This window comes from Toxorhynchites rutilus, chromosome 2 (genome assembly GCF_029784135.1).
Source record: "Toxorhynchites rutilus septentrionalis strain SRP chromosome 2, ASM2978413v1, whole genome shotgun sequence".
Lineage (NCBI taxonomy): Eukaryota > Metazoa > Arthropoda > Insecta > Diptera > Culicidae > Toxorhynchites > Toxorhynchites rutilus.
In genome coordinates this window covers 118,364,076-118,388,717 of record NC_073745.1, presented here as the reverse complement: position 1 = coordinate 118,388,717, position 24,642 = coordinate 118,364,076, and the positions used below count along the sequence as shown (strand labels likewise).

Below are 24,642 nucleotides of genomic sequence, written 5' to 3'. Positions count from 1 at the left end.
TAAACATTAATAGAATAAGGTTAAAAACAGAGATTTAAACCAGTATCTATAGTATCTCACTTCTGTTCCTCTGCATTTTAAACATATTCGATTGCAACGTGGGAACCTTCGTCGGTTCGCCTATTTTCGTTGTCGATGATTGGTTGGTTCCTTGGCTCATTGTTAACGGTTGCTCAGACGGTGGTTCAACAACATGTGGCGATGGTTCCGCCGCATATGTAGTTGGTGAGGGGATTGTTGCTATAGAATGAGAAATCGGAGTTGACGCCTGAGGTGGAGCAGAACTTGTTGGCATTAGGTCTGCCATTTTTGGTGGTGGTTTAAAACTTTCCTCAACAGCCTCGTCGGATTCCGTATTCACCCATCGTTTTTTCTCGGGATCCCACACGATCTAAATTATTATTTCAGTTGACTAATTTGTTATATATTTCGATCGACAATGAATAAACAACTTACGGTTGGATTTTTGTCGTCCGGTAGAATCATCTGATTTTTTGGTTTCAATGAAAGTTTATTCCATATCCCACCGAACCAACCAGAATTGGCACTGAAACAACGTTGTGTAAACCTTGTTTGATATGTCACTTTGTTGACTGAATTACCTTTGGCTATTGACAGCTGGTTTACTATCCTTGTTTGATGGACCTCTCTTGGTTGGATCACCGGAGATCGACTGTTCAACCCCAATTTGATCCTGATGTTTCTGCTGCTGAGGGTGAGCGCTATGAGGGCTATGCTGAGTAGACGTTCTATGGTTCTCATCATCATATCCCGACCGGTTGGAGTTTGGCATCGAGATCGTAGGCTGTGGAACCTGTGATTAGGAGCATAATCATAAACAATCATTCAGCATGTGTTGCATTGAGTCCGTTCGATGAAAAAAACCATTACATAAAATAAGAGAAAACGAATTCAATGTATTGTAATAACATAAATAGAATACAAAAGACTGAGACGGGCTTTTGCTATTTTTCACAAACGTGTGATGCATATATTTTCAGTTCTAGTTTCGGCTAAGGCTTTTTCTTCATTTATATTATTATAATACATGCATCTTTCCTACTGAATACATGAATATTTGTGATTGAAATTTCGTTCGCTATCGATACTTCTCACTGGACGACATTCGAATTCGTATTGTTTTGTTGAAAAACGAGAAAGAGCTCTACAATTCAAATTTCACATGCGTTCATAGAATTGATTCGTTCGGAGAAATCAACGTAAATGGTATAGATGTAAGGTTCAGTATGTTGTGAACTATACATCATAAACATGTCAACCCAGAGAATGTTTCCAATTTTTAAGTCTCTATCATTTTCGTTTCTACATTATGTGTCATAATACTTGTGCTTAGTAGATTTGAAAGTGGTTTCTGGTTTTGTGTTTGTCTGGTTTCTAAATTTTGTAATTCCATGTAGGAGATTTGAAACACGGAACACGTTAAAATTAGAAATCAGATGAAATATATATAAAATGTCGTTGAGTTAGGTTTTTTTTATTAAATATTATGTTTTTTTTTTTGAAAATTTGTTTAGTAGGGAATATTTTGTGAAGTAGGGAAGTAAATACAATGGATGTGTAATTTTTGTAAAATCGGGCGAAAATGGTGGCGTGTCGGCATGCTAGGATACAATGAGGATTGCGAGAAAGAGAGAGTCACCGATAAGATGGAGAAAATGGACAAAATCCGTGTCCATCCCCACCCATAGAATCAAGCTTCACCAGATGTACATTAGTGATGGTTTCAAATGTCTGTAATGAATCTGTTCACATGTCGTTTGCCGAGGATTGTTCTTGATCAGTGTCTTGATTTGGTCATCATCAGTGCCAGCACGAACTATTCTCACAACCTAATAGATTTAAAATGAATCATGACCGTAGACGAAGAAGTGGTACATTTTACGATGGTTATTATTGACTAGGTTGATCTTCTGAGGATGATGTACACCCAAGATTAATTTTTAGCACATCTTTTGACATCCTGATTCATAACATTAAATGAGCTTAAAAATAACAAATAATGTGCTACCCTCCCATACTGGTACAACATTTACTCAAACGAGCGGCGAATTTGTGTATAATATTGGGTTGGGGAAAAAGAAATGTCGTATATTGTCAATATATGGCAACACTTAAACATATCTTGTGTTGTATTTATTGCATCGGGTCATACTATACGGCTATTTAAAGACGACAATCTATGCCACAAGTGTCGTTTTGACAGTGTTATGATTGTCCTTTTCAGTCTCAAGTTATAGCGCGTCAAAAATGGAGTTCACCAAGCAAGAAATTCGCCATATTTTACGTTTTTACTATCTGCAAGGTAAAACGAAGGCGGCCGAAAAAATTCGTGTAACTGTAACTGTAACTGTAACGATTCGCACAGCACAGCGCTGGTTTGATCGATTTCGTTTTGGTGTAGTGGCTGTCAAAGATACACCCCGTACTGGTAGGCCAATCGTCGTGGAAACCGATAAAATCGTTGAAATCATCCAAGTAGACCGGCATGTGAGCACTCGCTCGATTGGCCAGGAACCGGGTATAGACCATGAAACCGTTTGGAACCATTTGCAGAAGATTGGATTTCAAAAAAGCTGAGTGTATGTGCCACACGAGTTGACGCAAAAAAAATTTTTTTAGACCAAATCAATGCCTGCGATGCACTGCTGAAACGGAACGAATTCTACCCATTTTTAAAGAAGATGGTGACTGGTGATGAAAAGTGGATCACGTACGACAACCTAAAGCGAAAAAAGTCGTGGTCGAAGCGCGGTGAGCCGGCCCAAACCATCGCCAAGCCCGGATTGACGGCCTGGAAGATTTTGCTGTGTGTTTGGTGGGATTGGAAGGGAATCATCCACTATGAGTTGCTCAACTATGGCCAGACGCTCAACTCGATTCTCTACTGTGAGCAGCTTGACTGTTTGAAGCAGGCGATTGATCAGAAGCGGCCAGTAATGATCAATAGGAATGGTGTTGTTTTCCACCAGGACAACGCTCGGCCTCACACATCCTTGATGACCCGCCAGAGGCTACGGGAGCTCTGATGGGATGTGCTATTGCACCCAGTCCGGACCTGGCTCCAAGTGATTATCATCTCTTCCGGTCCATGCAAAACGCTCTTGGTGATACTAAGTTGGTCTAAAATGAGGCTTGCGAAGACATGCTGTCTGAATTTTTTGATTTCATAAGGGCGGGATAATGAAGTGGCTTTCTAAATGGCAACAAGTTTGCGAGCAAAACTGCGCATATTTGACTTTAATTGGATAATTTTAAGTATGTTAAATAAAGCGTCAAATTTCGATCAGAAATACGACATTTATTTTTCCCCAACCCTATATATGTGTCACAGCAATATGAGAGAACGAAACATGAGACACATTGCAAATAAGCACGCATTATCCCTTTTCACATTCTTCACCACATACACGGTGCACGTCGAGAAAAAGTTACAGGTTCACGTTTATGCTCCCCTTATTACTCACTTTCCATGTATACTTTTAAGATCCAAATTCATTTTATAATGTGGTGTAATATTCTCACGCATTTGCGCAACAGCACTAGAGGTTATGTTGTAAAAGAATTTCGGCCATAAATTAAATATGCACCATAAATTAACTTTCCCACATCTATTCCCAATCTATCAGACGAGCATTACCAAACCCAATCCTTTCACTCACTCACTCTCTTTCACTAACCGAAATATATTGTGATTTCCTTCGCGCTAAACTTGTACTAAACTGTCGTAGGGCGTATACAGCTCTCTCCTTTCTCTCACTTCTCCCACTTAAACTTAAGCTCATTTGGTCGGTGTTAAGTCAGAGGGGACCAGTGTAAAATGTGCACATTTAGAGTATATTAAAAAATAAACTTGGTGAACAGACTGACTGAACAGATCAGTGAAAAATGCGGGTCTTCAGTGTGAATGATCGCAAAATGTACTATTTCAGAGTGTGATTTAGGCTGTAGCGATGACAATGATTTCAAATTTGACGATTCTATTGACGAATACTGTCTAAGATGATTGAAAATGGGAAGTTTGGCATGTTTGCCGTGCAATCATATTCATACCAGTAGTAGATGGCCGAGACTATTATGCTGAACGCAAACAAATGTTTATGCAGTTCCAACTCCACAATCCTTCTCGCTGTAATTTTCATAGTAGAATGACACACTTTGACTCACAACTGTTAATTGATTGAGAAATATATCGAAATTGTTCAGTCATAGTGAACCAGTAAAAAAGGCTTCATTTGGTTCAGTCAGAGTGGACCATGTACGTATAGGCAGTCAAATAACTGCCTTTTTTGGCATGATACTTGATGTTTTTTACAACTATCATACGTCAAAATATTGCCAGAGAGTAGCTAACATTTCTGAGAACAATATTGAACGAAAAAATTAAATGCTTTGAAAATTGCAGAGCATTCACATGGTCCGGTCTGACTTAACACCGACCATTTGTAAGAAGATAATTATAAGTAGAACGTATAAAAGAGACAATTTGAATATAAAGATATGCCTAATTGATAAGTAAGCTCAGTTAAGTTAAGTCGTGCCTTTCATTGTAAAATATCACGCCACCAATTGTTCGACCGTATCAATGTGGAAAGCGTGGTCATGTAAAACATCCTTAAATTTCAGCCGGCCTTGGTTCGATTGTTTGCATCGTTTGGACTTTTTTTGGTACAATTCCAAGCTGACGTTGAGTCTGAGAGAAAAAGTGGCATAAGTTCCATACACCCAAACATTTCAAAACCCTCGAAAAAAGTATTTTTCGTCTTTCACCCTTCAGCACACATAAAAGCATAGCTGGTCCATACTTTTGTTCGTCAAGACTGGGTCATCTTAGTAATACCAAGTCAGCCAGGTCGTATGCCATTGATTCAAATCAGCAACGCCTAAAGAATAACCCGGATAGAGTAGAACATTTCCCTTCAATGTTTCTACAGAGGACAGGCAAAAAGATTGAGACTAGCAAAATTTCGTCAATGTTCAAATAGTCACCACTCATCGAAAAACATAACTATGCAGATGCTTTGGACGGGAAAATTTATCTAGTTACATTAACCCCATAGTCTACGATTTAAATGCAAACGTTCCGGTCGGTCACGCATCGATTGATTTCACTACTCTGCTGAGTGTTCTAGCGCCTTCTAATAGGCAAGTGTATTAAGAGTTAGGTTCGATATAGTAGTTTCTGGTACAAAATTTTCCCTACAAGTGAGATTCAATGTTGTGGGTTTATAGTTTAATCTGTTTCTGACCTTGAGGTGGCTTAGCGGATATACCGCATTTTCCGAACGTATATTTAAGCTCCATTTTTCCACCAGATGCATCTAAATTTTTTGAGGAGTTATGATTGTTTGAACATTAACAGAATGTCTAGTCTCATTTTTCTTGTGTATCCTCTATATATGACTTTAGCATTTACTGCCAAACTGCAAAATCAATATCTCATACGTTAGTTGGTTGAAAAACACACCTGGCTCTGGAAAAACGAAAATTCTAATTAACTCCACGCCTTCATTTTTAATTTGTTTCCTGAATATGTAAGTTACCAACGAAACCATCAGCATGAACCCAGTTGGCAACAATACCGAACCACCGCCAAACATTAGTCAATCATTATTTGGACCACGTTAGCAATTAGTACTTCATTGACACCGAAACAACGGGCATTATCCTCAAGCAGCATCATCAGAATTCCGCCGATGGACAACAGCCTCAACTAGGTCACCCAACTCATCAATAAAAATCCGGACAACGACAACGACGGCGAACGACCCTTGGACAGGAATCGACAGGTATAATATTGATAGGTCAGCAGATTCATTTAGGAAGTGTAGGGTAGAATTGAGTATCGAAGAATGAAGACAATAATTATTGGTCTGAAAGTTAAACGGTGTAGCTCGTTTTAAAATTTTTTAAAAATCTGCCCAAATACGCGACCACTTAACTTGTATGCATGTGATTATTCCAGTTCCTGTTTTCATAGTACACAATATATAGCTCAACGAGAACATCTCTCTCAACTCAACATTTTATCTACATACCTAATAGTACAAAAACGCCCAATAATCTGACAAATTACGCATGAATGCATTACAACAGAATGGAAGAGAAACCGATAACATATAAACAGGGAGCAAACATGACCAGAGAGAAAATGAGTGTGTGTAACTTATTGTTATGTTAGTTAAATAATTGAAGAAAAGTTGTAGTGAACAGTAGTATATTTCAGAGAATAATATATAAAATTATAACAATACAAAAACAATTTCCAAAAACAAAATGAATAGTATGTAACGACATAAGCTAAAATCTAGAACTACATATAAAATTAATGGAAGAAAATTATTAATAAACCCTAAAGATTTGTATTATGAGATTTAGAGATTAAACAAACTAGGCACTAACACTTCCTGTAAAGATATGAGACTAAGGTATTTAAAGAAAAGATTTTGAGGCCTGTACTACGCAAACCTACTTTCTGTGTTAAATTGGCACAGATAATGACGCTGAGCACCCAGGAGAGAGAATCAGAGCCACAGCAAAACTTGTACATCCAATGTACGAAAGATGGTCAATCAATTTTGAACCCGAGATACTCGCAACTAGCTACGAGTTGTACGACCATAACCATTAGTTAATACCAACTACAATGAACTACAATCTACAATAACTGCACTGCAACATCGAGATTTTCTTAGTGATTATTGAAACTCTATAGCTTTGTATTGAACGAGCACCTTGAGATGAGATATACATCATTTGAAAGTTAAAAGTTTCGGAATCTCTTACAATTTTGTTTTGTTTGATGTGTAGGGTGGGAGCGAAAATGGTCATGTCAAATTTCAAAAACCGACCATGTACATTTTGTTTATTGGAGAGATGCAATGAGGGTTGGAAAAAAATCATCGAATTTAAAGAACCGACCATGTACAAAAATGCCAAAAAATGACCTGTGCATAATTTCAACTCAATCGGACATGATTTAGGGGTGCCTCAAAACGCTCAAGGTTTTGATTTGAAAGATTTTCGAGGATCGAGGAAATTAAAACTTTGAACGCTTCGAGGCACACCTAAATCATGTCCAATTGAGCTGAAATTTAGCATAGGCCATTTTTTTAAAATTCGATGATGATTTTCTTTCCATACATCCATTGCCACCCTAGTGTATGTGTAATAGATGAAAATATTAGGGGTTAGAAAATCGTTTTCCTTCGAAGCTTTAGTAGACTAAGACAATAGTTTAGAAACTAAACCAGTATCCACGTAAGCCAATGGTTCATCTTGCGAGTTGAAATTGTTCCCTTTTTTCGATGAAGAAAACACATTATTTTCAGGAGAATCTCAAAATATTTTTGTTCAAAGTAACCCCCGTTTGATTCTACACATTTCGGCCATCTCTCAGGCAAATTGTGGATTCTTTTCCAATAAAACTTATTTGTTTCGACGAAAACTATTCGCCGATATATTTTTCAACATCTTCATAACCAGCGAAGGTTTGGAAGTGTATGTTTGGAAGTGTATGACTCATTGAAGCAAAAAGATGATAATTAGACGGGGCCGGGTCTGGAGAATACGGCGGGTGCGATAACGTTGCCTAGTTAAGGGTTTAGCCGGTAGCGATCTGTATTATGAGATTATGAGATTTTACCCGGTTTTAGTAGCTTATAGTACACACAGAGCTACCGACCGAAGCATCAATTGTCCTTCAGATCGAAATAATAACTTTTCAAAACCATCTCCCATATTTTTTTATCTCAACGATTAAAAATTCCATAAAAAACTCGTCGAGAAATTGTCAGGAGAACGGCTAAGGTGAGAGCCCTACCACAAAAAATCGTTGTCGTGTGCAACTTCCTGCACGATATCACGACAGAAGCCGAGCTGAAAGCAATAATAACAGCAATAAAACTGCCGATGCTCGAGTCTGGTAAAACCAAAGTAGGGTGACGATATACTCCCTTAGAGTTACCGAACAAACAGTAAGGCGCTTCAAGTACATGTGCTTTGGTCATATAGTGAAAAACTGCAAGGGCCCGAAAGGTCGAAGCTCTGAATGAGATGTGGTGAGACGGGTGAGACTTAGTAGCAAGCCATCGAAATGTCTGCACCGAAATGTTGTACAGTAGATAAACGTATAACCACATTACGGGAGCCCCAAGATGCCCGGTTTTCAAAAAAGCTGTAATTTGGCTTTGGTTTTCCTTCCAGAATATGTTTCTAATCTCGTAGAAAACTATTCAAGGTACTTTTTTTATCTTGTCGATAGAGTAGAAGTTCTTCACCTTAAGTGAATGTTGCAGGGACATGAACCTGTGATAATCTGTAGATGCAATATCCGGTTAGCTTAGCTGATAGGATAGCACATCCCAGCCAGACTCCAGAAATTTTCGTTGCGTTTATGAAGCGAATCGTTTCATAAATGCAATGGAGAAGCAATCCAATTTTTGATTTTTTGGGCAAGTTAATTAATACTTCCCCCGCAAGGATATCCATAAGGCCACTTGGAGATCACCTGACCAACATACAACAAATCAAATGGACCACGTCCTCATCGAAGGCCGATTTTTCTCAAACATCACTAACGTACGCTTCCTGCGCGGTGCTGATATTGACTCGGATCATTACCTAGTAGGAGTACATGTGCGCTCAAAACTATCGAGAGCTTACAACTCACGGCACATTCGGCAGTTGGAAGACCCGCAAGCTGCCGACAATTACGCGCGCCTGTTGGATGAGGCACTACCCTGCTCTGGGGAGCTAAATGCTTCGAATCTCGAAGACCGCTGGAGTAAGATTAGATCTGCAATCGAAGAGACCGCAACCGCGGTACTAGGTGAGAAAACTACGAGCCCAAGAAACGACTGGTTCGACGGAGAGTGCCAGAAAGCGATGGAGAGAAAAAAAAACAGCTTGGAAAAACTATCAAAGCATTGCCACGAGGGAGAATTTGACCAAATATCGACGAGCGCGGAATAAGTTGACCACGATACTGAGGCGAAAAAAGCGCCAGCAGGAGAACAGGGATCGTGACGAATTAGAACAACTATTTCAGGCTAATGATACGCGCAAGTTCTATGAGAAGGTGAATCAATCTCGTAAGAGCTACACACCTACAGGAAGCTACAGGAAGGAAACCTGATTACAAGCGAGCGTGAGGTAGTCGACAGGTGGTAGCATTTCTTCGATAAGCACCTCAATGGCGGGATAGCAGATGGAGGCGTAATGGAAAACTACCTGGGGGTGCCTTCAAACGATAATGATGTCGCAGCCCCCGATCTCTAGGATATCCAGCGAGAAATCGGGCTGCTGAAGGCATATAAAGCCGCTGGAAAAGACCGACTTCCGGCCGAACTCTATAAACACGGTAAAAATACACTGACAACGGCACTTCATTGGGTAATATCCAGGATTTGGGAGGAGGAGAAATTACCGGAAGAATGGATAGGGTATTGTTTGCTCCATCTATAAAAGGACGATCGGTTTGAGGGCGGCAACTACCGCGGCATAACGCTCTCCCAGATTCTAACACGTCGTCTATCCCCGATAGCCAAAGGCTTCGTAGGGCAGTACCAAGCGGGCTTCATGAGGACCAGCGCCACCAAGGACCAGATTTTTGCCCTCCGACAAATCCTCCAGAAATGACGGGAGTACAATGTGACCACTCATCACATATTCATAGACTTTAAGGCAGCTTATGATACAGTCGATCGAGAACAGCTATGGCAGATCATGCACGACTACGGTTTTCCGGACAAACTGACACGGCTGATCAAAGCTACCTTGGAGCGAGTTATGTGCTACGTGCGTGTTTCGGGGGCACTCTCGAGCCCTTTTGAATCACGCAGAGGTTTAAGGCAAGGGGATGGACTATCCTGTATTCTATTGAATATAGCCCTCGAGGGTGTAATCCGACGTGCGGGCACCGAAACGAGGAGCGCGATTTTCAACAAAAGTACCCAACTCCTGGGCTTCGAAGATGATATTGAATGAATAACAAGAAACTTTGCGACGGCTGAGGCAAACTACGCCAGACTAAAAGCGGAGGCCAGTAGGGTGGGACTACTAATTAATGCGTCAAAAACCAAGTACATGGTGGGAAGAGGCTCAAAGGAGAAAACGGTGAGCCTCCCACGGACAGTGACAGTGTACGGCGATGAACTGGAAGTGGTTGAAAAATTCGTGTACTTGGAATCTCTGATCACCACCGACATAAAAAACCACGAAAGAGATCCAACGACGTGTTCAAGCTGGAAATCGTGCATACTTTGTGCTCCGCAAGACGCTTCGGTCAAGGAGAATACGGTGTCGCACAAAGCTAACGGTGTACAAAACCTTAATAAGACCAGTGGTCCTTTATGGACTCGAGACTGTGACGCTGCTCACGGAGGACATACGCGCTCTGGCCGTCTTTGAGCGGAAAGTGCTGCGGACTAGTTTTGGTGGAGTACAAACGGAGAACGGAGAGTGGCGCAGGAGAGTGGTATGAACCACGAGCTACAGGCACTACTTGGAGAGATTCCCATTGTACACCTGGCGAAAGTCGCGATTCCCATTGTACACCTGGCCGGACATGTCGCGAGGATGCCTGACGACAGTGCAGTGAAATCCGTTCAAAAATGCTTAATGCACCACGCTTACTACCACGACACACAGAAGCAAGATTGGAAAACGGTATGACAAATTTCTTTAATATTGTGCTTCTTCATGGTTGCTTTTTAATTAAAATGAATTAAATTAATTTAATTAAATTAATTAAATTATGCGTTCAAATCACTTAAAATAGATTCTACTGAAATTCTCACACGTGATTCTCTCAGACGAGAAAAAGTTTAACTTGGTCGGACCGGATGAATATAACCGCTATGAAAAACACTGTAGTTACAGGGTTAAGGTTCTGAACGAAACATTGGTTTTTGTTCTGTTTTATAGATACGTCACATGAATATAGTCAACTAACTAACATTGGAAAACGCTTTCTGACCAACTGCATTTCTCCTTTCACCAAAAATGGACATGGTCCAAGCAACAGACGAACTTTTCTTTTCAAAGCAGCTTCCCTCAACCCCAAATGCATGAATTAGAAAGAATTTTATGCAACGAGCTGCATACTACTGTATAGTTGTTTTAGTATATCTTAGTAGTATCCAAAGTTAGATAACTAATTTACTCATTGACACCAAATTCATTTTAGTATAGAAATGATCTGTAAAACCTTAAGGTAAGCAGTTTAAGCGTTGATTGGACGGAAAAAATACTCAAAGCAAAAGCCTTTAAAAGGATGTTTGTGGCTTCCTTGAAATACATTAAGTCATGGAATCGATTTTCCCAAATTATGATGCTAAGGTAAATGAGTAAGCCATTGGAAGAAATCACAATAAAATAACAATTGTGCTTAAAACTACATTTGTACTTAAATGGACAGAAACGTTCCGTCTAGACTAGAGGCGAATGAACTGAAAAGTTTAAAACCTCTATAATTCATCACGTTCGTTCGTTCCGTCTAGAAAATTATTGTAGTTTTCAACAAAGACCAATGTCAGCACTTCATTTTCTATCTGTATACCATCCACCAATTCATCAATTGTTTTGAAAAACGTTTATTTTATATGGGTTCATCTATAGCAAATGTTCTAGCGAAATTATTACTAGCGGTAACTCGTTTTCTCAAGGCTTGTTCAGCTACGTTAGCTTGGCCGGATATAATGCCGGGTTCGTAGCCCCGCGCGCTGTCCAGATCAGTATCCGTGCTACTGAGGCTAAAGCTATGGTTTCTAAAACGACTGCAAAAGGGCTGATCGATCGGATAAGTCCCGTTATACACAATGTCTTTTGTATTCTGAATCTTGGCTCTCTGACTTAGACAGGAGTACAAAAATGCCTTGGAAGGGGGCAAGTTAGATTGTATTTCTTTTTGATGAGCCTCCGCTCTCGTCGCTTCCGAACTTTTCACCTTCTTGCGCTTCTTTCTCGTTTTTCGAACACTTTGCAGGATGGGAATTTGTTTCAATAATCTCGCTTGGGTACTAGCAGCAGTAGCAGCAGTAGTAGTGGTAGCAGCAGCAGGAGCGGCTGTGCAGAGACTGTTATTAACACTGAATTTATGCTTGAGCAAAGGGGCTGAAAGAGCAATATTGTTTAGGTGAAATTGCACCTGCTTTAAGCACGTCTTAGGAACAGACTGTTTGCTACTAGCGTTTGCGGCTGCAGTGATGGAGGCGCCGACGGCGGTGGTTGATTTTGCGCGATACTCGTTAGCGGGACGATAAGTTTCCGATAGCGGAGAGCTGCTATCGCTGCTACTTACGTAGGAGACACCAGCACCGCCCGATGCCACCGCTGCGCCGGCACTAAAAATTGGTTGCGGTGAAGGGCACAACAATTCTTGCGAATCATCTTTTCTGAGCGGTACTGGTGATGAAGTGTACGAAGACTCGGGGAGTTTCTCCTCGTACTCGTGTGAACTGTCAGCAGCGATGATGGCGGCTGAGCGAGCTGGCGAGGAACTCTGTCTAGTGGACGACGCGGACGCGATTTGATTCGAAACCGGCTGCATTCCAATTTGGAAAAGTGGGAAGATTATATGAAGGATTTTTTGTGTAGTTTATTAAGAATGCAACTATATAAACGCAAGCTACTGTGGATCAGTCGATCTACACTACCACCATAAAGCATGATTCATTTCAATGCTGAGAAAAGATAAAAATGTTGCTATGTGAATACCATGGAAAGCACATTTTCTTGGCGGAAGTGCTCTCCAGAGCATTCGAATTACTTTCTGTTTCAAATAACAAATAGGCTTTAGAATTGTATGCACGACCTACCTCGGAGTTTGCTCCCCAGTAGCCGTACGGGCTTGATTGCTGCATATCCTGACTAGCTACTGGTGTCGGTGCAAACATGGTTGGTTGTCCTTGGGAAGCATTATATCCATAGGCATACGCCTGTTGTTGCTGATCATAGCCTTCTCGTGTGTCAGGCTGCACTTGCTGTTGTTGATTCAGATGAGATTCATCCGGCAAAGAAGACTGATGGGCCGGATCGTAATCCTGATCATAACTTAGGGCTGCTGTTTGATTATCGTACTGAAGATGCGTAGACGCTTGATCCTTTTGTTGTGATTGATCATATCCGTCAGTATATTGTAAATTCAGTTGACCTAACTGCTGGCTTATTTCGTTAAACTGTTCGTTGATGTCTGTCGGTCCAAGTGATTGTTCTCGACTAGCGACCTGTGATAGCTGTTGTTGTTGGGATGATTGATCAGCGGTATAACCCGTATAACTACCATAGTGGCTGCTACTATTGTAGTCTTGTGTTCCTGCTGAATTTGCTTGGTCCAGGGCATTGGAAGAGCGTGTAGACTGAAACAAAAATATTTTTCTTCCGAACTTTGATTCATAGATTTGAATATTTTATACTAACATTATGACCATGAAGTATAGAACTTAATCGCTGCAACCAGATAGGATCTTCCACTTTCGAATAAATATTACCCTGTCCAATGTTATCCACGGATTCATCCAGCGCTTTTTCTAACACTGGATCATAGTACTTGAGGCGATCGCCGAGAGTGTATACCTTTAAAAATTATTCAACATCAGTACACAGAATCAACAGAATCTAACAAACGCTAACCTTCTTGATGAACTCAGAATCGAAAACGTAAGGATCGAGTTGAATCTGCTCTGCAATTTGTTCCATATAGAGCAAACATTTAAGTTGCATTCCATAGTCCAACATACGACACGCTAGCAAATATTTGTAGTACTGAAACGAAACACACAAAGACAAGTTGTAGTTTAAATAGTAATGAAGGTCCCGCTTCATTCCCCTACATGGGTTTAAGTTGGTCTATCATTTACAGACATGAATACACCTCTTTGTGATACCGATATTTCACTATTTATTCAAAAGTTTCATTGGACGTGCTACAGTAAACATTTTATTCAGTTCAGGTCAGTCACAAGAAGAAATTCTTGCTGTCTCGTCAAGCCATCCCATCTCCTGAGTTCACTGTAAACTGACGGCTAGATTTATCAGACAAACTATACTAATCTCCAGATTAATCAAACAATCGAACAAACTCTACTATGTTTCAATTGCTATCACAATTCAGATTCCTCATGGCTGCATTAACATGTGCGTGCTCAAACTTATGTCTTATGTCTCAAACTCAACTACTTTCTATTTTCTTTTTTTCTTTCAATTTCTATAAACACAAAAAAAGTATCATTGAGACAAAGATGGCAGTTCATTCTCCCATACACATATACATACAACTTATAAAAAATCGTTAAAAAATACTTCGTCATTTACAAACATTCAAATTACATTTTTGACATTCTTGACACGCATTGTCGTTCAGAATCCGCTAACTTGGCTGCTATTTTCATGTGCCTGGGCATGGAATTGAAATAAGTACCACCTTTAAAAAATAGGGAGTTCTGTGACACTCGTCTAAACAAGTTTGGTGTTTGCCGTGTTGCCGTTTTTAGCTGATTTTTCAAAGTTTGGAGTGAATTAGAGGAACACTTCATCGCAAACTTACGAGAAGTTTTTCTATTATGTGAAACATATTGATAGAACGAAAATCTTCGGATTCAATCGTCCCAGCAATATCCTGCATTAGAACCACTAACGATTCCTTCCAAACTTTGGGCACGTGTCCAATTTTTAATGAATTATTCATCAGGTCCAACAGGGAAGGTCCAATAACGTGAAAGCAATCTTGAACAACTTTTGCATTAACGTCATCAATACCAGTCGACTTTCTATAGCACTCGGGGAGATGGACGTAAGACGGACATGTTAAGGAAAACTTCAATTGTATCTTCGGAAACTCTTGTTTTCAAAAATGTAAAAGCAGTTTCTTACAGTTCAATATACTGGTTTTCGAAATAAGTAGCCAAATGTTTTATAAAAATGTGTTTTTCCATGTTTTTTACTGAAATTAAAACAAGCCGAAAAGTAGAATATTTTTATAGGTGCGGGTATAATGGACATGTAGTGGGGGGAATATGGACATGTTCATAATATACGAAGCGTAGAGGTTTATCGTTCGCGAGAGGAGTACAAATCAACCACATGTCCATTATACCGCCACTGTCCGTCTTACCCGCGGTTCCACTACTAGTTCTTCGAAATGTTTTGTAACATCTATCCCTCGTACGTTTCATTCGCACTAAGTCAAGAGAATACCAAAAGCTTGTGTTTTCAGTCTCAACCAATTCTTGTTTAACTGATTTGCTCGCACGTCAATTGTGATGAATTTAGTTCAATTTAGTTCAAATATCCAAAAACCAATTGTTCTCTATCGATTCGGGGAATCGAATGTTGACACCTATTGATTCATGAATATACATTAGAGTGTCAATAAATGTGTGGGAAAGAAATGGCCTTCGAATTTTTGAACGGGGCTTGCTGCAAAACGTTGGTCCTCGCACAAAAATATTCTCTGCAAAATTTCAACTCAATTTATTCACTAGTGTCGCAAGGATATCAAAATATGAGTTTTTTGAACAATCGTACCCAAGGGTAATAATGGTCACCCAAGGATACATGAAATCGGGGTTTAAAAAAAATATAATGACAAATGTCTTCAACTTGCTTCAAACGGCGATCTACTGTCATCTCGAAAAAACTAGAAGTAGGTTATATCTGTGTTATAACCGCAAGGTAGATGTAGGACTAAAGCAACCTTTTGTTCTCGTGAGAATAATACACGAGATTTTTGATGACCACTTCACGCGGAAGCAGAATAGAAACTGATACTCTTGGATACCATCACGGGCACTTGTTTTTTGTCGTAAATCAACTTTTTGGCACTGGGGTTTCTCTGAGAATCCATCCCTGTCGAGTATTCCCATCTTTCTTAGGAAGGGTATCGTCAACAATTTAAGGCTCACACTACATTTCTATTAGTTTCAACTTTAACTTCTTCTGTTTAAAAATTTGAAAATCCTAATGATAACTTTCGTTTTCGTTTATGTAATACCGTATGGTTGTCAAATGTAATAAATTACAAAGAATCAGTATATTTCAATACACATTAACATGATGAGCCCCGAGTCGGTTCCTAGGGACTGACGCTGAGCTTTTCGTTAAAAAAAAGCTTATTACTGGGACTGACAGTTAAAAAATAACGACTTATAAAAAAATTGTTTTCGGATGTTATACGATATGTGACTAGTGACTAGTGACTAGTGAAAAGTTTATTACTGGGACTGACAGTTAAAAAATAACGACTTATAAAAAAATTGTTTTCGGATGTTATACGATATGTGACTACCGTCTAGTTGATTTTTTTTCTGACTATTTTCTTTTTATACAATAAATATCTTTGAGATTAGAGACTGAAACTGATGTTGTGCCAATGTTCTTGCAGCGGAATGAACGGAAAGTGTTGTAAGGATAGTCTGGTCTCAACGAGTTAGCCAAATATCTCCTTGATGTACTCTATCAACATATTGCATACCAAAATAACAGGAAAATATAAATTGTTTAACCCCTTCGCGTACGATTTCATTTTCAAAAGAGCGGACAAAATGTTAACGCTTCGATGGGCCACGTATCGAATAATTTCACTACTCTGCTGAGGGTCATTTCACATCGAGTGAGACTCGATGTTGTACGTGAAAGGATTAAAATATGTGACGTTTGGTTGAATAATTGATACAAAAAAAATGCTACATCTAAGAAAATACATTATACAAAGAACAAATGTTTCTCTCATGGCAAAATAATCTTCCGAAATTCTGTAACATTTGGCAACCTTCACATCTTGCGTGGCTCGGCTTCCCTGTTAAGGCAGGTTTAGAGTTCCCTTGAACGTGAACGTGAACAAGCACTTTTTTGTTAATAATTCATCAATCATCAGTTTTATAAACGAGGAAAACATCTTGAAACGATAGGAAGAAACATTCTCTAATGTAAAAACATATTTGAACACAATTCATATTGATAGAAGTGGATTAATTCAATATTTCACAACGATTCTGAATTTCCACCGTGGAATAGAGATGTTGGTGAACTCACCATAGTTCACCTACTTCGGCGAACGTGAACGTGAAAAATATAGACGTCTCAAGGCATTCGGAAAATCATTTCGCCGTGAACTGTAAAAGGATACGTTGAGCAACTCTCGAGTTTTCAGTGAAAATTTCCATATGGATTAGGATTGGGCGATCTCGAATCGATTCTTAGAAGATCGATCTCTTCCATTCCGATTTCCGATTTTTTGGATCGATCTTTCGTACTCGAGAAAATCGATTTTTTAGCTTTCGATCTTTTCGATCTTTTTGTAGATTTGTTTTTCAGTATACATCGATGTTTTATCTCACCAAAGGCACCTAACATTTTTTTAAACATAATGTCAACATTTGGATCACTTCTTCTACGATTTACTTCTGCAAAAATGCTGACAGAGACAGAACTAGCGGCAGCCACTGAAGGGATGAACTGTAACCGGTTGCGGATAGGATCACTGAACCTGATGTTGACATCAATCACAGGCGAAAGGTTGTTTTCTAGAACTGGCGCCAAAAACAAGAATCGTCTTCGACTAAATGACAGACGTATGGCACGATTGGCTTTTATGGGATCATTTTCAGCTGAGTACTGGGTGGTTGTTCAATTTCTATGAATGCTTTTTTCAATTAATTTATTCAATAAAACGACTACCTGACGGCACAAGGTGAATGCCCTGTGGCTGTGGTCTTCATGCTGAGAAACAAAACAAAATGCTTTTGATGTTTGAAAAGAGAAATGAATTTTGTATTCCCTGTTTAAAGAAAATACGGCATTCATATAGAATAAACAGATAAATCGAAAAAAAAAAATAATTTTTCAAAAATCGATTCGGCAAAGATCGATTTTTTGGTACCGATATAATCAGTGGATCGATCTCAACGCCGTTTGGAAAATCGATTCGATAAGATCGATCTTTTTATAAAGATCGCCCAATCCTAATATGGATGCAATTTCATTCAATCGGATCTCTGTGCGGGTCGGAAAACTTCGTTGCTTCGGGTTGCTTCGTGATCAATTGTATATTTTATCCGAATTACTTTATTGAAGCTCGATGTTTATTTAATTCACGTTTATTGGCGAACGTTTAATAAGAACGTGAGCAAGAACGTTCTTTTCACCACGATTTTCTGAGTTGTTTGTTCGCAATGTGGTTCACCGTGAAATAATCGTACTATTTCCCCACCTGTTGCACCTGTTTCATTACCCAAAATGCACATAATAAGAAGCCAGTTGTCATGTCTCGTCTCAGATCCATATGTTTTTGATGAGCAGTGTTAAGGCTCGTTTACAAAACTTTGTTTAGTTTTTTCCAATGCATTGTTTATATGCTAAGCAACTGTATCACGAATACATATTGATTATTATTTCAGATATGAAATTGAGCTTTTTCATCTTCCATTTCAACAATGATTTTTTTTCGAGATAACAGTAAATTTCGACGTTTCGTGCAGTTATAAGACATTTGGCATCAAGAAAAAAATTGAAAACCCCGATTTTTGGTGATTTTACGATTTTCAAAAACTCTAATTTTAACGTCCGCGACACTAGTAAATGAAACTAATATTTTTCATACGGTATATTATCGTGCAAATCAACACTTCGCAGCAAGTTCCGAATGGAAAATCGAGATAACTATTTTTATTGGCACCCAATACCATACGTTTTGTCTCGTATCCCAAAAAAGTCCCAGTGTCGATTTTTGGTAAAAAAAAATTTGAGATGATAGTAGATCTAGACGTTTCATGCAATTTTGAGACATTTACATCAATTTTTTTTAAAAAAACCTTGGGTGATTTTTCGATTTTCAAAAAAATCGAACTTTGGCCGCTTTGCGCCACTCCTTCCTTGAGTCCGATTGTTCTGATATTTTGCATAGGGCATTTTTTTCGAACATTTTTATGGGGTAACTTTTTGAAATTCGAGATGACCATTTTCATTGGCCCCCTAATATCCACATTACCGTTGAGTCAGATTTATGCAGCGCGCTAGGGACTACAACTTCCAGCACACGCATGCGGAGCATAGCTTATCACAATTCCTTCGTTACAAACACCAAATTCACTGATTGGCCTATGTACTTTATATCTAGCGAAATACAAGCACAATAGCGGATCTGTGATATCGAAATTCAATCAACAACAGCTTGCGTTTTTGCAACTTGCTGCTGTTTTTACGGATAATGCTGGAAATAAACATCTGTTGAGGTGACAACATTTACGCTTTCTTATGGTTACGACGACAAGTTCATACAGAGTTTCACACACAACTATGTAATTTCCTTAGACAAAGAACACAACGAACTGTAATCTTCGCCATTACCAAAAAGTTTACTACAAACTACAGAAAAATAACCCAAAGTACCTGCAATTCCGTAATGGAGTACCGCTCTTCATTCAACGAGCGAGCATACTCGTACACTTCCGTCATCATGATCGATTCATTCACAGAGAACTCCTTGAAACTACGCTGCAAATGTGACGAGCCAAGCAAAATCAATCTCACAACCGTATTGGCCGTAACCGTGACACCACCATCCTGCTTGACGTCAGAGAATCGTCCAAACGTAACATCCGAAAGCAGATAACAGAAGTGGGCAGCGTACAGATCTCCTCGGTTGTACAGAGAATCGCCGAGAGTAGTGATCGACTTTTTGATCAGTTCCGGCTTAGCGGAACTATTCGACATTAGCATAGCCAAGTGGGGTCGCCAATCGCCCCACTTCTCGTCGAGGACACAAGTCACCGCCGATGGAGTTCGGCCACTGAGTAGCTGATATAGCGTTTGCAATGGATCATTCAACGTTAGTTTGTTGGCAAACTTCATCATCACATTCGCATGCTGTCGGGAATCAACCTTCGAGGCAAGAAACAGAGCGTGACCCCATAGGTTATTTTCGGTTGCCCACTCGAGTGCGTCACTGATGTTGCCATAGATGAGATAATTGCGAAATTTGTCTGTAATTTCCACTTCGCTCAATGGCTCCTTCTTTTCCTGTGGCGAACGTGATTCAATTTCTCTAGCCAAAGTTTCAACATTTTCTGGACATTCATCGGTTTCGTTCTGCAAATGTCCATCGGCGTCAACTTCCCGAACCCTGCGATCGGTGGTAGAAAGTGAAGAATTTCTACCACTCACATTTGTCGACCGTAAGCTGACTTGGGGCGGCTCAAATGGAAACTCTGTTTTATTCTGCATCAACAACTCCGAGATGTCGGTACCGACGAATGTCTACAACAAAATGCTCGATCAGTGTATGCCCTAACAGGAAACTCGTTCGTAGTACTTACTCCATTTTGTCTCAGCAGAAGTATAATATAATTCCAAAGCAATGTGAATGATGCACGATTTACATTCGATCCAATTGAGTGCAAACTGTTGATGGAGTTTCCTCGAGATTTCATTACCGTGTGTCCGTTACAATAGGGAGGACCGTTGCGCAGTTGCTCTTCGCAGAACTCGATTACAGATTTTTTGTGAGTCTTATGTTTCATCAGCGGGCCAGGATAAGATTGGAATAACTTGCGTGTAGGATCGTTAGCACCTTCAAGGTTTTTTTTTGGTTAGAATTGTCTTTGACAAAAAACTATTTTAAACACCTACCCAGGGTGAAAATCTTCACTAAGTCAGTGGTTCCATTGATTGTTAGTCGATTTTTAGCAGTCACAAGCAGTCCACAAGATATGCTGACGATGGGATGAATCTCTGGGAACTTGCGTGGAGTTAGCCGCTCTGGTTCCATCATCGCTATCGTGCTGGGCTCCTGTTTGAGTGAGCCATCCGTGTTATCAATTCTGGAAGAAACCAATTTACTGTTAGTAGTTTCATATTAATAGGTCCTTTTATTTAATTTGATTTTTTAGGATTATTCAACAGAGATAAGTATTGCTAGCAGCTACGTCAGGATTATCTATTATTATTCGCCATACATGTTTTAGGTAAACATTAAAAGAAATTACAGCAAACCATATCTATCGCTAGTGATGAAAAGAAATGAAAGTATCGGAATTTTTTGAGCGATACCATGCTAGGAATGAATGCAAAAAGCATATGATTTGGAGCAACAAGAAGGTCGAGAGGTAAGAGAAAAAAAAACGGAAAAAGCACCTTGGCTGGTAATATCCACTATCAGCATTGTATGACCTGTCCATGACCAACGGTGTAGCCCGTGGCTGTTGTTGTGGTTGCTGCTGGAATGTACCGGTCGAGGCGATCGCTTGCTGATGTTGATACATTGGCAGTGTCGAAGGTTGATTGGACACTTCGCTGAGGAAGCTTTGATTAAGCATGACGGATGGTTGCGATTGATTATTGAAATGACGATGATAGTCTTCCGGATTGTACATGCCGGGCTGATGGAGGAACGGTGTCGTGCGGTTAAACCTAAACAAAGAAGAAGGTCCGGGATGAGAGGTGAGGGAGATTTTTGATGGGTAATGCAGCATTTTGGAAGGAAGGTAGGTTGTTCTTAACAATTATATTTTATTTTGTTTCTTATTTCTATATTCTTTTGAATTTTTTATATTACAAAACAGTTTTCATGGATATAAAACAATTAACACTACTACCAAGAGGGATTCTGTTACGATCAGGTCCTCTCTCTAGCATGCATTTAGTCTTAATTGCATTTATCCCAAAATCCAGCTTCGTGTTTTAGTCGGGTATACAAGTCTACTGAAGCTTGATTCATTTAGAATCCGTTAGCACAAAACCAGTCGTATTGGTTGAGTGTACATAAAATATATTTACATCAGAATGCAGATAAATTATTGAAAAAAAAATATTCCGATACAGTTTTGATGAATTTTGGTACTTTGCTTCGAATATCCTCCATAAAATTTTGTACTCTCTGTGGAATTGGGAGCAATTGGAAGGTCTTTTTCAATGTAATTGACCCCCTTGTCACGGTACCACTGAAGTACCTCATGACTGTAGTGGCAGCTTGCCAAATCTGGCCAAAACTTCACCGGATCTTTGTTAGCCTTAATAAACGGAAGGATACGTTTCTGCAGGTACGCTTCCTTATACATTTTCTAGTAAATTGTCTTGTATGTGACGAGAACCTTGGTTTCCTGCCAACAGGTCCACATCCCTTGTCAAATGGAAAACTTGTTGGCAAATTTATCAGCGAAAACGAACATAAATTTCAGGCCTGGGAGCTGTCCATAATTCATCTTCATGTACGTTTCGTCATCCATCAGCATGTATTCTTCGTACTTCGTCAAAACCTTGTTGTACAACCTTCGAGTGCGTCTTCCGACTAGATTTTGCTTCCGCGTCCTGTCTGGTTGTTTGCAGGCACGGAAATTACTATAATATTCACGCATACGCACTTTCCGGATGGTACTTTGGTTAGAGTTGGGTTTTTTGGTGATTTCGTAGTCCGAGCCTGAGTCTGCCTTAATTGTTCTCAATACATTCAACCTCAGCTGCTGATCGTAAGTTCCACTACGGCGCGTCTTCTGATCCATTCGAACAACAGTTATACGTTCACGGAAATGTTTCAGCAAATCATACACGGTCGATTTAGTCACTTTCAGCGATTTCGCGAAACAACTTTTTCAAAGCAAAAAGGAATATTTTCACCGTCAAAAGATACAGGCCTTTCAAACAATTTGCTGTCAGAGGATTCAACATACGACTACTACGATCACTACTATGGAATGAACAGTTATTACGGATTCTAACTGAATCGAACCTTACCGTCGCATGTGTTCTTCCGATTATGATGCAGGTGGATCTTCAGCGGAAAGAGCCCTTATGAAACTTGTGCAATCATTCAGAGTGATGTGACACTCATTAGACACGGTGCACAAATTACTTAACGCTAAAACTTCCGATTTTGAACCTTCTCTTCCCTGTAACTAAATTCGTATCTCAAACACACAGTAAGTAACGCAACATCGATCCCCTCCCTCCCTTCATGCGTTACGTAATTTATGGAGGACACCTTAAAGAGGACTCCTGTCTGGAAGGTCGAATAATAATGAATTTTCGTTATTTTTTTTTCGGATTATTACGCCGTTGACAGCTGGATGCGTAGATGCTGTCTGAAAATCGGTACCTTGCTGGTGGTATCGGTTCTGAAGCAACGGGGTGTCGTAGAATCAATTCCAATGAATATTTAGAAACTTTAGGACAATACCTAAAGCGTTACTTAGTGGTTATTGAAAATTCAAAACTGCACTGACGGGAGGTCAGTGCAGTGCATGAAGGTGCGTATGTGCGTGTATGTATGTGCTAATCATCTCCTTAAAGGAAAAAGAGACTTAGGCGTCGTGCACAAATTACGTAACGCTAAAAATGAGGAAAATTCAAAACTGCACTGACGGGAGGTCAGTGCAGTGCATAAAGGTGCGTATGTGCGTGTATTTATGTGCTAACCATCTCCTTAAAGGAAAAAGAGACTTGGGCGTCGTGCACAAATTACGTAACGCTAAAAATGAGGTTTTTAGACCCCCTCCCCCCTATGTAACAAAAAGTAACGCAAGACGAACCCCCCTCCCCTTTATGTTACGTAACGTTAATCTGTACACAAAGTCAAAGTCGCTTGAAAATTTTTAAGCATTTTTTTTAAGTAATGAGAATATCAACGTAAAAAAATCAGATATCTGCCCACGTCGGAATCAAATGTTCAGACGGAAGTTCTTTATATGCAAGTAGTGACTTCGGAAGAACTTTCGACAAGTTTATAGAATTTCGAACAAACCGAGACGGAAAATTAATGCTCACATCTGTTGGGATTGGTGCTTTCAAACCATTTGGCGTTTATCTGAGAGGAACATGGACTGGTATAAACTGATGTTGATTTACACAAAAATAACTACACCTTCGTTCAATGCAGTAGTTCCTGTCGTTACATTTCACTCCTTGCAAAAGGTCTTGGGATGTCCTTACGTGACGAGCAAATAACTCGACTTGATATTGTTCTGTTTCCGCTCCGTCGATTTGGGAGTTTGCGAACTTAATACGGGAATGTCTAGAAAGACGGACACCCCTGTATTATTAATAAATCACATTTTTCATTTTAAATTTGAATGATGTACAAACTTGCAATACAGTGTATAGCAAGACCTGTGGCACTTACTATGTACACTTAGCTGGCTTGTTGTCAAATTTATTTAAAAAAAAACAAATAAAAACATGGAAAAATGAGACAAATTACAAGTCTTTCAGGTGATTTCAGTCTAGCCTTTTTGTTCGATCATTTTATGGCCTATTTGAAGACCACTAAAATTTATCGAGTTCATAAACCTGAATTTTAAGATAGTGCCATCTTTCCCACCCCAGGTGTCCGTCTTTCCCGACTCAATCTCATTTTTTCAAAAATGCCGGACACATTCATTTTGCCAAATGTCTCAAAGACAAATTTTATTATAAAAACAGACCTAGACTATCAATTTGTGGTGAGATAGCTAAATATTTTTTCGTGAAATTCACGAAAAAAATCAACGTTTACCTAAGGTGTCGTCGTCACCACCCTTCTCCTATATTCTGCTTTGACGGGATATCCATCGATTGCTAAAAATGGTTTGTTTCCATTTCCAGGTTTCTTGTTTCGATCGATCGTGAGTTCAAACTCAGGGCCCTCAATTGACCATC

At 39.5% G+C, this 24,642-nt stretch overlaps 1 protein-coding gene across 6 annotated transcripts in view; it reads right to left on the bottom strand.

The window, feature by feature from the left end:
* LOC129771134 (protein transport protein Sec16A) overlaps positions 1–24,642 on the bottom strand; it is a 50,245-nt gene that overhangs the window by 6,000 nt on the left and 19,603 nt on the right. For 4 of the 6 annotated variants that reach the window (XM_055774514.1, XM_055774513.1, XM_055774515.1 and 1 more), the window contains 11 exons: positions 21,148–21,423; positions 20,644–20,834; positions 20,331–20,584; positions 19,405–20,271; positions 13,651–13,782; positions 13,438–13,593; positions 12,837–13,376; positions 12,320–12,562; positions 603–814; positions 457–547; positions 61–391 (listed from right to left, as the gene is read on the bottom strand). In XM_055774514.1, coding sequence (XP_055630489.1) covers positions 61–391; positions 457–547; positions 603–814; positions 12,320–12,562; positions 12,837–13,376; positions 13,438–13,593; positions 13,651–13,782; positions 19,405–20,271; positions 20,331–20,584; positions 20,644–20,834; positions 21,148–21,423 — 3,293 coding nt within the window. The remainder of the gene's footprint in view (positions 1–60; positions 392–456; positions 548–602; positions 815–12,319; positions 12,563–12,836; positions 13,377–13,437; positions 13,594–13,650; positions 13,783–19,404; positions 20,272–20,330; positions 20,585–20,643; positions 20,835–21,147; positions 21,424–24,642) is intronic. The other 2 variants (XM_055774516.1, XM_055774518.1) reach the window with 2 other exon arrangements.